At 41.0% G+C, this 14,568-nt stretch overlaps 1 protein-coding gene and 1 long non-coding RNA gene across 2 annotated transcripts; one reads left to right on the forward strand and one right to left on the reverse strand.

Moving 5' to 3' along the window:
• Positions 1 to 2,547: 2,547 nt before the first annotated feature.
• On the reverse strand, positions 2,548 to 8,148 carry LOC127057693 (nicotinamide riboside kinase 2-like). Its single transcript, XM_050966674.1, has 8 exons — positions 7,848 to 8,148; positions 7,534 to 7,624; positions 6,166 to 6,211; positions 5,832 to 6,018; positions 4,483 to 4,554; positions 3,376 to 3,482; positions 2,984 to 3,075; positions 2,548 to 2,743 (listed from the first exon to the last, which is right to left on the reverse strand). Exons 1-8 carry the CDS (start codon positions 7,871 to 7,873, stop codon positions 2,738 to 2,740), a joined length of 627 nt encoding a protein of 208 aa, XP_050822631.1. The 5' UTR covers positions 7,874 to 8,148; the 3' UTR covers positions 2,548 to 2,737.
• LOC127057706 (uncharacterized) lies at positions 4,563 to 5,882 on the forward strand. Its single transcript, XR_007776158.1, has 2 exons — positions 4,563 to 4,728; positions 5,684 to 5,882. It is a non-coding gene; the product is annotated as an uncharacterized LOC127057706 (long non-coding RNA).
• Positions 8,149 to 14,568: the final 6,420 nt, after the last annotated feature.

Here is a 14,568-nt window from a genome sequence, read left to right on the forward strand (position 1 = left end):
GCAAACAAGAATAGAGCAAGAAGGAACAGAGGCCCACGTGGAGGTAAAATGATCAAAGACCATAAAAAGGACAAGAATCTTTTACTTCATGCAGTTCAGGCAGCCTGTAAAGTGGAGAATGGGGGAGAGAAGATTTGTCAGCTGTGTTTCACGGAGGGAAAGTTTAAGAGGCCAAAAATACTTCAGGTAGTACAAATGAGATGACTGCTGCATTAAGCAATGGTGATAGCAAGACAATTGTATATCAGTTATCTTAAAACAGCCCCAACAGGCAGATCTTGGTAAAAAACTGTATAGGAGGGAAGGAGAGCTAAGACCAGAATGACAGCAGTTGCAACCCTAGAAGATAAGGACAGAGTTCTATTGATAGTGCTTATACCAGAATGAGCCCCACAATAGTCCTCTGAGGGAAGGAACAATAATTAGGTGACTTGCCCAGCAACAATCTGTCATGGAGAAGACACTTGAATTTGGAGCTCCAGGTGCCCACATTAGCATCCTCACCAGTAGAGCATCCTTCATTTCCAGTTGTCAGGTTAGGCTAATAGGAAGAAGTCTGAAATGAGACAGCCAGGAGCTGCAGCTTTCAGATTTAGGAAGTGTGATCAGAGGTGATAAAGGCATGAAATGGATGACATTGGAGGAAGAGAACTGAGGTATGCTAACCTTCTCCTTCACTTGTTCACAACACAATGTTGTAATAGTCAGCAAGGTAGGAGAAGTAAGCCTTGAAAGCAAAGACATGCAAAAGCAGCAAGTTACAGATTAAGAATAAAGACAAATACCCCTGTACTTGAGCAGGAAGAGGTCATTTATGTTTCTTTGTCAGTATAGCTCCTGCTGACATGAGAGATTCAAGGGGAAAGTCTAGGCAGTATGTATTTAAGAACTTGAACCCAAATCCTGATCTCATTTACAGCAGTATTTGGCAAATCCATTTAAACCTGACTTGAACTAGTGCAAAAGATGAAAATGAAGCTCTAAATATTGGGGGGAGAGCACAGTCAGAATAAGGGACACTACTTGTGGAAAATACACTGTACTTGTGCAGAGTGTAGAAGATGAACTTGTATCTCCAAAGGAGTGCATTCCTGTCATATTAGCAGTTTGTTCTCACTCTCAGTGGAAGAATGTGGGGCTGTACTGTTTCATAGAAAAGTAGAGATGGACAGGACACCAAGAAGTATTCAAGTTCAAGCCTCTGTGCAGTGTCAGGACCAAATAAACCTATGCCATCCATGACAGTTGTCCAAACTGTGGTTTTTAAAACAAAACCCTTCCAATTAGGGAATTCCACATGTGTAGAAACACATTCCAGAGCTTAACTTATCAATAGTCTTTTCCTAATATCTAACCTAGATCTTCCTTGCTGCAGATTAAACCCATTACTACTTGTCATACCTAAAAGGACAGGGGGAACAATTGATCAGTTCTCTTAACTTAACACATTTGCATATGTTAAGTCCCCCCCCAGTCATCTTTTTTTCACCATGCCCATGGTTTTTTTGTTGTTTTGTTCTCCTCCCCTGGACTCTCTCTAAGTTGTCAACATCTTTTACAGGGTGGCAGCCAGAAGCAGATACAGTTTGCATCTATGGATGTAAGAGCTGAGTCTTGACGTAAGTTAAGACTCTTTTAAAAATAGGACTTATTGAGAGTCAGAGCACAGAAAAAAAGTACACTTTTCTGTAGGCTATATACTACTCTAAGGAAGCATAACGTAATACTTAACAACTTTAAGTGTTAATTAGTATTTACTTTAAAAGTCTGCACTGGGAGACTAAATTGTAGTAGGTTTAGATTGTCATTAATTTCAATCCCCTCTGTCTGTTTTACCTGTTCACTTTAGGTGTTCCTGTGCCACTGAAAATGGTTTTTGCTTAAACCTAATTCCTTCCATGGCTAGCCTATTTGGTCACTTCTGCTCATGCTAGAATTTGATAAAGATGTCAAACTAGTTACATTTTAGGATCCTGCTAGTCTTTGCTCCTATAATACATTCCCATGTAAGCAAATTGGAGGGGAGGGTTGTATTATAAGGATCAAACAATATATATTACAAACTCCCCTTATTTTTTCCATTTTTGCTTTTCACAACAGTCCTATTCTTTAATTCAATATAGCAGATGCTTTTAAGTTTAGGGGAAAAAATCACTCCATTACCCTAACCCCACAACTCAGTTCCAATTTACCAAAGCCCCCCCCTTTTTTTTTTTTAATCAGTGAGAATTTCAAGTTTACATTCCTCTATCACACTCAGTGCTGACCAATAGAATCTCAAGTGTACTGTCTTTTCCTTCAGTGTTGATTGGGAAGTGTTAATAGTGGAAAGGATGCAGCTGTAAGTTAGAGTATGGACTTATTGACAATGGCAGTGCCATTGTACTTCCTACTGGCAAGTGTGCTACCATATTCAAGAAGTCAAGTCTAAATAAATGCATAAAAATTTAAAATACAGGCCCATTCCAAGGACAACTACTTTTCTCTATATCTGGGATATGGAAGCTTATCTCAAACTTTAAGCATGAATAAGCTACAGAGACTTCATGGAGGGGAAATGCTTTAATCAAGGCCATATTTAACTCCATGAGTTTCAGGTGAAAGCTGAACAAAGTCCAATTTTAAAAATTGAAAAAGGAAATCCTAACAGAAGCTGAAGCTCAACTGTCATGGTATGCATAAAAGTTAGTGTTAACAGGCTTCTCTTTTAGATCATAGGAATCCATCGGCTTCTTGTTTATCTCTGTAAAATGAAGGAAATTTCAGTGTTTGACATTATACATACTTACGAGGCTTATTTACAATAGTGTACACAATTAACAGCTTTGCTTTCCTTTGTTTGTAGTCCCTCTTCCGCTGAGTACAACTACTAATCACAGTTTCTGAAAGTAGTATTTAAAAAGTCACTCTTGTTCATTTTAGAAACATTAAGCCAGTTTGCCATTGCAGTGAGGTATGCTTCACCATGATGTTTGTGTTTTACCTGCATAAGCAGTAGTTTCTCAATCTTGTTTTGGATCTGTTCATAAACTTCATTAAACAGCTCTTTCTTTGATTTTGTTCCATCCAACTGAACTTAAAAAATTTTTTAAAAAGTGTTAAAATTGAGACATTTCTGAATGAAGACAAACATCCCAATAACATCTTAGAATTACAATCCTATCAAATCTCTAGATTTTTTTTTAAATAAACATAGGCCAGGAACTAGACAGATCCCAAAGAAGTGTAACTGCCTTACATACATCACAAGTAGCACGGGTTCAAATCTACTCACTGAATTCAGTTATTTAAATTGTACCCCCTCTCCCACAGCAGACAGTAGAAACAAACTTCCCTATACACTAGTCTTGAGCTTCCACCATCCAATATACTTACCCACATCAACTTTGAAATCTTCCATTATTTTCTTGTGTTTAACATACATGGGCCAGACATGGCCATCAAACAATCCAGGAGGATCTGGTACCGTGTAGTTCCTTGAACTAGAGATTATAAAGACAGTAGTACATCAATATTTCTTGTTACAAGGTAAGAAGTCTAGATACAGTGCACTCAATCTCTTTGCCCACCACCAAATCAAAACTAGTTATCTTGATGTTTATTCTCTGAATTGTTAAACTTGATATGTTATGTATCAGCTGCAAAAAAAAAGATTGAAGACAAAACAGAATAATGGAGTGTAATATGACAGGTATGTCAAATTGCAGAAGTGACAGATTAAGATTCTCAGAACTCTACATCAACTGTCCTTACCTACATGATGTTAGTTCATATCAAGAATTGCTGTAGCTTTTGGACATTATGGCGAGAAACTTTCATGTTTTGAACTTCAAAAGCGGCCAATCCCTAGCAGAGATAGGCCAAGCAGCTGTCTTCACCAGTGGTGCATAACCTGCTTTCAGGAAGGGGTAAGCTCCACCAGTGCAAAGGGTACTTTTCCTTCTTACAGGAGTTTGCACCAATACTGCTATACCAGTGGCTGAAATTTGGTCAAATCCCACATGTAAACAAGGCCCAAAAACTTAAGTTTCCTGTAAAGCAATGAAGGGAAAAGATAGCTGTCTACTATTAAACAGCGGAGTACTGACTGGCAATTATATCATTAAAGAAAACTCTTCCCATTTAGGCAATTCTTAAATCCTGAAGACACAATCATGAAGACAATGACAAGAGATTGCCTAGAAAGCCATATCCCAAATAATTCAGACCTCACAGGTTCTTTTGCATCTTTCATCCTTCGAGCTTTGGGGCCCATTTCAGTTATATATTGGCTTTTGATACCAGCTAGCATATGTCTAGAACCTTGCAGGAACTTCTCAGATACCGTGGAGTGTGCAACTAAATGACTAATCCAGTAATTTAAGACTCTCTCTCAAGCATCCTCTACTGCTGCCTGAAGAAATAAAGCTTTATAAATAAAATGTAGTAATTACCAGATTACCTTATTGATTACTTCATGTAAGAAAAAACATCAAAGCTTACCTCCTCCTCCTTTTGCATTCTTCGTATGGAATGGAAAGAAAGCACCGATGGTGGAATATCTCAATCAATGGTCTGAAAAAGAAATTCTCTAGTTTTTGTACATTTTACAGCTACTCTATTTGATCTGCATAAAGAACTAAAGGTGCAACATTAGCAAGAGCATTAGTGGAGATTTTTACACCTTTCCATGATTTCTGATTGGCAAGTGTCAGCAGGGTACCCAGCTGCATGGGCTGTCTGACAACGGTATGACAATTCCAATAATTTTAAGTGCTGCTTTAAAAAGTTAGCTCTACTTACAATTTATATGCTTAAGTGAACTTTTTCCAGACACGTGGTTTATTAATAAAAACCACAGTTTCAGTCAACCTGAAACTATTTGCAAGTTTAACAATAATATGCCAGAGTTTTGGCCAAAATCCTCCCTCCCAGGACTTAAATGCAATTCACAAAATGGTCAGAGCAAGACTGGGTGGTTAAGCGTTAAGGGCACTAGCCTAGGACTTGAGAGACCCAAGTGGCAAGTCATTTAGATTCTCTGTGCCTCAGTTCCATCTATAAAATAGGACCAATACTTCCCTAGCTCATGGGCATTGTGACATGAAACAGAAGGTGAAACGCTTTAGAGATCTGATGAAAAACACTGTATAAGAGGTAGGCATGTTCTATACCTTTAGCTTAGTGGTTATGATTAATGTATTTGGCATTCATAATGACAATAATTAGTCATTGAGGTAGGGAAAGTGAGAATTACCCTATAGTTTGATGGCTGTGGCATTCACAAAGGATGTGGGAGACCAACATTCAAAACCCTGCTCCAATGACCATTTACAGGAAGTGGAACAGTTTCAAAGGGAACGATTGAGAAACCTGCCACCAGCATATCCTATAGCCTGAGGGTCAAGAACTCTCCTGCAATGTGAGAGACCAATGTTCAAATCCCTTCTCCACATCAGGTAAAGGGGAGAATTGAACCTTGCCTCCCACATCCCAGGTGAGTTCCCTAATCACTTGACCAAAGTTTATAAGGGGGATCCACCTCCTCCTGACCCATTTCATGAATCTAGCCCTTTAAAAATGCCTGAAACAATATGTTCTGGGATAAATAGGATGTTTTGTTTGACCCAATATGGATTTTTTAAAATTTGCCAACTATTTTGCAATTTTTAGATTTAGTTCAAACCAATTTTGTATTTTTCAGAATTACTGGCAAACAGAAAAATCAGTTTTTGCCCAACTCTAGTTTTAAGAATCACAGTTTGACTTCCTGTAACTTTACCCAAGAGAAAACAAAATACATATCAAGTCAGAATTAATAGTTACCTGACATATTGTAAGTCTTTAGTTACCTGTAAGTGTAAAGAAGAAAGCCTTCTACAATAAGAATGTGGATTGTTTCATCTCTCTCTTCTGAATACTGTAATATTTTGGCATCCAATGTGTTATTGATGCCATGTGAGCGTTCAAACTTAATTGGGTTTTTCATCCAAGCATTGATGGTACTCATCATAGCTTCCATATCCAATGCACTAATAACTAAGACAAAAGCCCAGAAAAGTAATTAAGTGCTATGACTATCAGAAGAGTCACCAGAAGAAAAGCAACATGAACACCATAGAGACAACAGAGATCATGTTAAGAGTTACAATTTCTACATGGATGGTTCAATAAGCAGGGCCTTACCATCATACTGTTTAAATCCATCCTCAACTTCTATGTCGTCCTGGGGCTGAAACAGTGATAAAGAAAACAGCTTTAATCTGACCGGCTACTGCAAAGCTCAATATTCATTTTAAAGCAAGATTAAAGATCTGAACTTCACTAGAGAACATCCCCTTGCATGTGAGTGTTAGGGGACTTATTCCTTCACCCTCTCACTTCCCTGGTCCTTCTCGCATGAACAGAGAGCAACAATGTCCGAAGCAAACAATTCAATGTTTATTGGGGTGAACTTCCAGCAAGCATGATTCCAGTGTCCCCCTTCCCAGCTCTGACACCACAGAGCCTTGCCTATGTCCCTGTTCCCATTCCCTCCCCTTAGCGAAACATGATTCCAATTCCCCTCTTACTTCCTGATTGACTGCAGCCTATATAATAAAACTTGAGTTCTGCTTGGCTATACCTTAACCAACCATTTTATTGAAATTTAACTAACCAATCCTAACATATTGTAACATGGTTATTCAACTAATTATATCCCACCACCTTAACTGGTTTACACCCAACAAAATTAATTATACAGCAGACAGAAACAATCACAGAACCAGACAGAGATTATATAGACAAACAATAGGGAAGTGAAGACTACAGTGGCAGAACAATACAAAAATGAGGATTTCACATCCCAGCTATTGATAAGTGAGTTCTTGCCAGACAGGATGCTATCAAACTAAGTTTCCTTTTACATCTTCTAGGCTCCTCCGTTTCTCTGGAGGGGATAGGAATATCAGGACAGGATTGTATTCCTAACAGCCCAATAGCACCTTATTTCAATGTGACTAGTTTTGAATGTGAGGATGTGACCATACACTTTCCAGCTTATGGCTGCCTTTGCTGCTTAGCCGAAGACTTAGCCTAAGAACAAGGCCTCAGACTGTCACAGTTAGAGAAGACCCTTACACCGGCAGACAGTAATTTTGATTCTCTCTTTTATACCTCTATAGCTAGCTAGCTAAGTGATAATACACCTAAATTCTTAAAACATAGTCCTTTACAGACAAGCCTGAATATCTATATCCTAACAGTGAGTGCCTTAACCCACCACAGGGTTTGTTTGTTGCAAGATAAGAAGCAGTAACAAGACTGCGATAAAGCAGTTGACTCCTTTATCTTCCCACTAGCGTGGAGTGCTCCAAGAAAGTGGAAAGTCATCAGGACACTGCCCAGGAGCTTATCCACCAGCCACACAGCTGGCCCCAGCCCACCCAGCCCCCTGCCAGCAGAATAGGGTGCGCCAGTGACAGACAACTTTGGCCATGAGCAGGAAGCAGAGCCTGGCGCCCAGGAGTCCTGGGTCACCTCACCTACAGGCTCCCCCCGCGGGCCACTCACCTTGAAGAAGTCATCCTGATGCACCACGCTGCAGTTGGGCAGGGCCTGCATGAGCTTGTGGGTCAGCGTGGTCTTGCCTCCATTGGTGACCCTAGGGCAGGACAGGGACCGTTAGACGGCGCTGGGCTCCACGGGCACCACCACCAACCCCAGCCCGCGCGCGGACCTCGCACCCTCACCGGGGCAGCTGCAGCAGACCACAGGCGGGAGGAAGGCGTCACCAGGGGGCTCCCTACGAGCGTTCCCTCCCGGGCGGCCGCCCACCCAGCGATTTCCCTACCCACGCCCGAACTCCCCCATCCCCCGGCTCTCACCCGCCGATGCCGATGATGATGTTCATGGTGCGGCACCAAGCCGCCCGCGCGTCCCTTACAGCCTGTTCCTATGGGGGGAGACGGAGAGGACAGGGGGTCCGGGGGCGACCGCTCGTCCGAGCCGGGACGCGGGGGAGGGGAGGACACGGAGGAAAAGAAACAGAAGGAGGTGAGAGGGGTGAGAAACAAACGTCAACTACAGGGCAGCGCCATCGTCCCGGGAGGAGGGAGCAGCCGGGCCCGTCGACGCCGCACCGAAGCGCTCCGCAAAAGGGGAAAACAACCGCCGGGCCAAGGTTCCCTCACGCTGCTACACGCCCATTGGGCAGCGGGCCCACTACACCATACCGCGCCTACTCAGCCTAGACCCAATTAGAGCACAGCACCGTCCGCGCCACAACACCCATTGGCTGGCGGGGCCCCAGCTGCACCTAATGGTAACGCCGCACAGATCCCGCAAAGCCCACTGGCCTGGCCAGCTCGCTCTTCGTCCAATCAGAGAGAGGAACCGCATCGTTCGCGCCTCCTTGAGTTAGAAGGGCACGCCTTGGCCCCTCCTCTTCTGGCCACGCCCCCATAAGGGCGGGGAGCCCTAGCAGCTGGTGGGTGGCTGGGGACAGCTGTGGATCTGGGGAGAGGAGGAGAACTGATTTGGGGACTCTTCTGCCTTCCTGCTGGGTGTGTGTGAGGGGGTCTTGAGGGCTTGCAGAACAAGGACCCACAAATTCCAGCTGCAGGAAGAACCTGGCTCCCTAGTTAGGCAGTGCCTGTGGGAGCTGTGAATAGGGTGACCAGATGTCTTGATTTTATAGGGTTGGTCCCAGTTTTCAGTGTTTTCTCTTATATAGGCACCTATTGCTTCCCCCCTTCCTGATTTTTCACACTTGCTATCTGGTCACCCTAGAGTGGAAGCCCCACTCCCACCTGCATGGCAAAGCTAGGCAGAACTCACCCCACTGTGACCGCCGCTTCCCTCAAATAATTACTGTTAGTACTAGTATTTTATTGTAGTAGCCACTAGAGTCCCTAGTCAGTGCTGAGTCTCCAGGCTAATAAGTAGGGTACAAACACATCAGAGAAGACCTTGCCCCTGACCTAAAGGTTTAGGGACAGGTGGCAGGGTGAGGGACAGATCCACCCAGCTTCCTAATACTAATGTTAGCTCTGACTATGGCCTGAGTACATTCCTTTGTGTCTCAGGTATAAAATGAGGATAATATCCACCATCTCATTGGCACTGGGGTATTGTGAAGATTAATTAATTAATGTTCCTGCAAAACAAGAATTAAGTCCCTACTACCATCATTATCACTTGTTGCTAGAAACACAGAGAGCATAGTTCCAAAATACATTGTAGGGCTGAGCAGAAGCATAACTGAATTCCATAAGTCACCATGCCATAAACTTACTCCTCTTCCGATATTAAGGTACTGAGTTTATCAGTCTGTACAGCAGTCTTAACTTTCTGCAAGAGTCTTAAAAATCTATATTCAGACATGACTTTAAGAGAGCCACAAATGTATTCTTTTAATAGCAGTGCACACATCTATCAGAGAATTCCATTGCAAAGATGCCAAGAACCATTCCTACACTACTATTCCAGCAAAACTCAAGTGATTGTTACTACTAAACAAATCAAGTTACCAATTCAGTTCAACAGGAGGAGAAAATGGCACCCCTAATTCCCAACACAGATGCAAAACTGTATCATCAGATCAACAGTAACTCTTTAAGTTACAACCCAAATACAGCATATGTAAGCAAGAACAGAAGGAAGCCAGACACTGCCCAAAGCCCAAAGTTAGAAGGAAAAAAATTAACACTTGCACAAAATTAGAAAAATCCAATTGAAAGTTTCAAAGCAAGAAATATTTATCTAGAAGTGTTGTAACTGAGGCTGGAACAACAGGAATAACTAGCACAGTAAAACAGTTTTTATTATTGGGCTTGAGGAAAACATGGTGCAGCTGCGGTTCTCAGTCAGACCACAAATTTAAAGGACAGAGTTTTTGTTTGTTTGTTTTGATGCCAGACACTTACTGTTTTCAAAATGTGCAACATGCTAACAAAGGTAAAAACAGCATAACACTTTCTACACCCTGGGATAACATTTGTGCTGATTTATGCCCTGTGAAACCAGTGAGGTTGTTAAACGAGCAGTTAAGTACACTAGCATATGACCAGGAAGCAGACATGGTTTAGGGTGCTTAGCTTCTATAGAATCATAGAGTTAAAAGAGACTACAAGGGTCATCTAGTCTAACCCAAAATGGGGATTATAGTCCAGATTCTTAAATAAATAACTCATTGAATATGAGAGGATATAGAATGTGGAGATCGGTGAGGTTCTGTGGCAGTTGGAGTTTGTCACCTGGATTCCAACAGTCAGTTCTTGGGCTCTTGGGTTCTGGAAGCTTTGCAGGGAGGGGAGAGAGGCTGTAGAAGGCAGGGGTTAGCTTTAAGTTACACCTTTTTAGTAGCTTTTTTGCTACTCCTGCAGCCCTCTCAGTGTACTCATTTTGTACATTGTGGATGGGATTTTAAACAGCACTTGTGTGATTTAAGAGCACAAGTCTCATGGACTTCCAACTGGAAAGTTGCATCTGTAACTGCTTCATTGACTTCTGTTGAGTTAGTCTGCATTTACACTGCTGTGGCTGAGACTGAAATTTGTCCAACTGCCCTCACAGAATGGATTATGTCATTCTGTGGCCCTCTGTGAAGTTATTTGAAAGACGGATTGGTTTATAACAGAATAAGCAAGCATAACTAGAGAGCAAACAAAAGGCAGTCTTATGCCATGGTTCTAAGAACTATTTTCAGTTAACTTCTTGGCTATGACCCTAGTTCAGTATTCCAGTGGCCTGAGAAAAAAAAGATGGAGGCAAAAATTGAACGGCATATAAAACATTGGGACTCAGGGTGAGTAGGAGTGTCAGATTTTGACTCTATATTAATAGGGAATCAAAAAAGGAGCCACATATGAAATAGTTCAACAGGCAAACACGGAATTTTCTATTCCAGGATCTTAACATTGTGTATATAACAATAAGAGAACAAAGGAAATAAAATCAGGGAGAAGGATACTACCTGTAAAAAAGACAGAGCGGTAATTCCTCACCATGGTGCAATTACGGTGAAGTCCATTTCATCCACATAAATCAAGTATTCAGGCTCCATGTGGAGGGAGTGTGAAGCAACTGAAAAAGTGAAAACTACCCACTCAGTTTGGAGCCAGTGACTGGGGCTGCTACTAAAGTCTGGAATAGCAAGTATAGACTCTCTCCAGCAACTATGCAAGCCACTGGGCCTTCAGGATCCATATAAATATCAGTTCTGAGGCCCCTTTTTGGCCTGCTCCTACTTTAGGCCCCAAACCTGCAGATGACTTCAATGGGACTTAGCAGAGGTGCAGGGATCTGCATTCACAGAGCTCAGTACAGCACTTGGTCCATAGACTTCTTCATCATCTTATGAAAGGCCAGCATCCAGACACCTGTATGGTCCACAGTCCCTCTGCTCTGCACTGGGGTATAATGGTAAGGACCTTAGGCTGGATGCTCATGAGTTAGGCTGCTAACATCTAGTAAAATCAATGGCATTTAGGGGCCTAACTCTTTTTGAGCATTTGACCCTTTGTGAGTATATTAAATGAGGTGGGAAATGATAATTAAGACAGATAAATAGTATTCAAAGCACCAAAGATAAAGTTAAGGCTTTGCATTCTATAACAACGTACCATATAGAACACTGAAAACTAATAGGCAAATAAGATAGATACCGTGAAAAATGAATGACAGAACATTCAAAAATAAAAAAAATCAGAAGTATAAGAAGAAACGGATAAAGTGGGAGGAGAAATACAGGCAAAGGTGAGGAAGACAAATGTGATAATTGGGTAATTGTGGCACTATATAAAGAATGCTTGTGGCTAATTATTGTTACTCTGTTTCCTGATGAAGGCAGTTGGGTTGGTTCAGAATGAATGTGGCTGCTTGTGAGTTTATGTTTGCTTTACTATTTTTGTAAATTAAAAAGTAGGTGTGATAGTTTTGTTATCTAGGTGACCAAGATACAGGTGTTATTGTGTGGATTTTATTATTCTATGGCCCTCTGTAAAGTTGTTTGGAAGAGGGATGGGTTTATAACAGAATAAGCAAGCTTAATGTGGGAGTAAATAAAAGGCAGACTATGCTGTGGCTTTAAGGGCTATTTTCAGTTAACTTCTTGTCTATGTCCCTAATTCATTATTGTTTTTCATTCATGTTCTTATATACTCTAGTTAGTATATAAAACTAATGGTGACTTGTTGACTTTTTTTTCTCTCATAAAAAGCTCTTCATTACAGTTATAAAGGGTGTAATCAATTCTTCTCATCTAGAAATAGAATCAGAGGTTTCTCTGAGACTTGAAGTTTCTGTAACTAGCTTATTGTGAAAGGTAAGGTAGCTTTCTTGTATCATGCATGTACTATCTTCTGAAGAAGTTTGAGTTTCCAAGTATCTAATCTGTTCTGTTCCTTTATATGAAAACTGTATTCTAACACTCTTTAAGAGGCATTATGTTTAGAACTATTTCTTCTTACAGTCTCTGTTTTTGTTCTAAGTCTACTGAAGCCTTTATTGCTCAGTAATTGCTATTTAACAGTATTTTGGCACTTCTTGCTTATATCAGTAAAAATAAACATATGTGTTAAAAATGCTGTTAAACATGCATAATCCCCAGATGTTCATCTGACTTGGCTGCCTTCTGGGTATCTCCTAAAATAATTCCTTTAAAACTCCATTTTAGGAACCGGTTTTTGTGTAGAAGTGGTCTCCTGGTTCCAGTGTTCCCTTTGATGTGGCAAAATCAACAAGCTAACAAGATTTCATAACCACCTTGTGTAGGGAAGCTACTGAAAGACACAATGACTGAGTTCTTGGTTTGCTTTAACTGGTGCAGTGGTGAGCAGCCCCAGCCAGTAAGTACGTGCTTGTATTGGATTTTTAAGATGGTTTTGAATTTACAATGAGAGCTTTCATCTGTGTGGCCTTTATTCTTGTGATCAGCGACACTAAGGAAAGCAAAATTTAAAAACTGATAGGGGAACTATAGCAGTAAAAGGTATGAGCTCTATTGGAAGATCCGTTAACACTAATTAGAATTGCTATTTTCTAGCTGCACAGGAAATTAATTGTTTAACTCACATTAGTGTTGCACCTGTAAGCTTTTTCTACATTGAGAAACATAGTTGCTGAATACTTATTCTGCAATTAGGATGTAGTTTCATGAGGACTTAGCATAGACTGCACCAGATAGGAGGATATGGATTCTGTTAATGAAACATGACATGGGTATATTTCAAAACAATCCTGAATGTGATGTCTTGTAAAGATGTGATGGAAGTCAAAATAATTAAACCCTGTGAATTGGGGAGAATTCTCATAACTGTTCTGTAAGGACTGTGTCTGGTAAGAAGAGTTGATGAGAACTCTAGAACCCTTAATAAAGTCTCCAGATGCCAACCTATGGGCTATAAATGGAAAATAGGATGGAAAAACAATGATGTATAGCCACCCTTACAATATATACAGTCAGTGGAGTTTTCTGGGGGAGTGGATATGCTATGGTAGTTGCCATTTTTTGCTATAACTGAAGCTTCAATAACACTTCAATTACCAACCTCTATCTGCAGTTTTAATACTTGGTGTTTTTAAAAAGTTGAAGCAGGATCTAGATATGGGACATATCCATACAGTTGTGCGCAACTCTTCTAAATGTGTTTTTTATTTAAAGTTCAGTTCCAGACTGGGGTGGGGAAGAGAGCTACAGAAGTCTTCCATGTCTGATAACTAATCATAGAGACAAATGTGTTTAGCTTACACTCCTATTTTCTTTCAATTGTAATAACAAATGGCTTAAAAATTGCCAACTCTGCAAATTCAGTCTGGGCTAACAACATGGAAAAACTCTGCAGGCCAAATTTTGCCTGCAATGACACATGGGCAACTAACTGCCTTCAATGGCTTTGCATAAGTTTCAGCAGGTCAGAATCTATTGATGCAGAAAGGACAAGAATTGGCTCACTTTCTAACCCTGAAGAGGAAAGAGAGCTAAGAGTAAAAAGCAGTAAACTTGTCACCAACTCCTTGATGCTGAAACTGGATCTGTAGGTGGCCTCTTGTGCCTCTGCAGAGTCCTCCATAACTTCACTGGGGCTCCCTATGCAGATAGAGTTCCAGATCTGGGGGGTCTTTGGTTAGCAGACTGGACTAGGAATAATCAAGAACTAGATCTCAGTTAAAAGGTGTAATACAAGGTCTCCAGAATAGTACTTACATTATTGGTACACTCCAATATTTGATCTGCACTGCATTTTACTCTAAATACCAAACTGTCTTTGAGGTGTGGCTACAGCCTCTGGAACATAATATTTGAAAAGGTCAGCATCCTTCTTGGTTCTCACTGAAGAACATTTAGACAACTGTCTCTAGGGCTGAACTTTTCAGTAGTAGAAGTACGCAAGCAACCCTTAGCCTGTATCTGCAGACTTCAAAGGAGGGAGACTGAGATATATTTAGTGCTTCTGGAAGTACCCTTTCTTTGACCATTACCTTAAGGGCTCTGCAAATGCTCCTTAGTCTTGACTTGATCCTAGACCACTATTGACTGAAGACAAGCAAACTGGCTTTGTGATGCATATAAATAGAAACTAAATTGTGGTGGCAAATCACAATCCT

This window comes from Gopherus flavomarginatus, chromosome 9 (genome assembly GCF_025201925.1).
Source record: "Gopherus flavomarginatus isolate rGopFla2 chromosome 9, rGopFla2.mat.asm, whole genome shotgun sequence".
Taxonomy (NCBI): domain Eukaryota; kingdom Metazoa; phylum Chordata; order Testudines; family Testudinidae; genus Gopherus; species Gopherus flavomarginatus.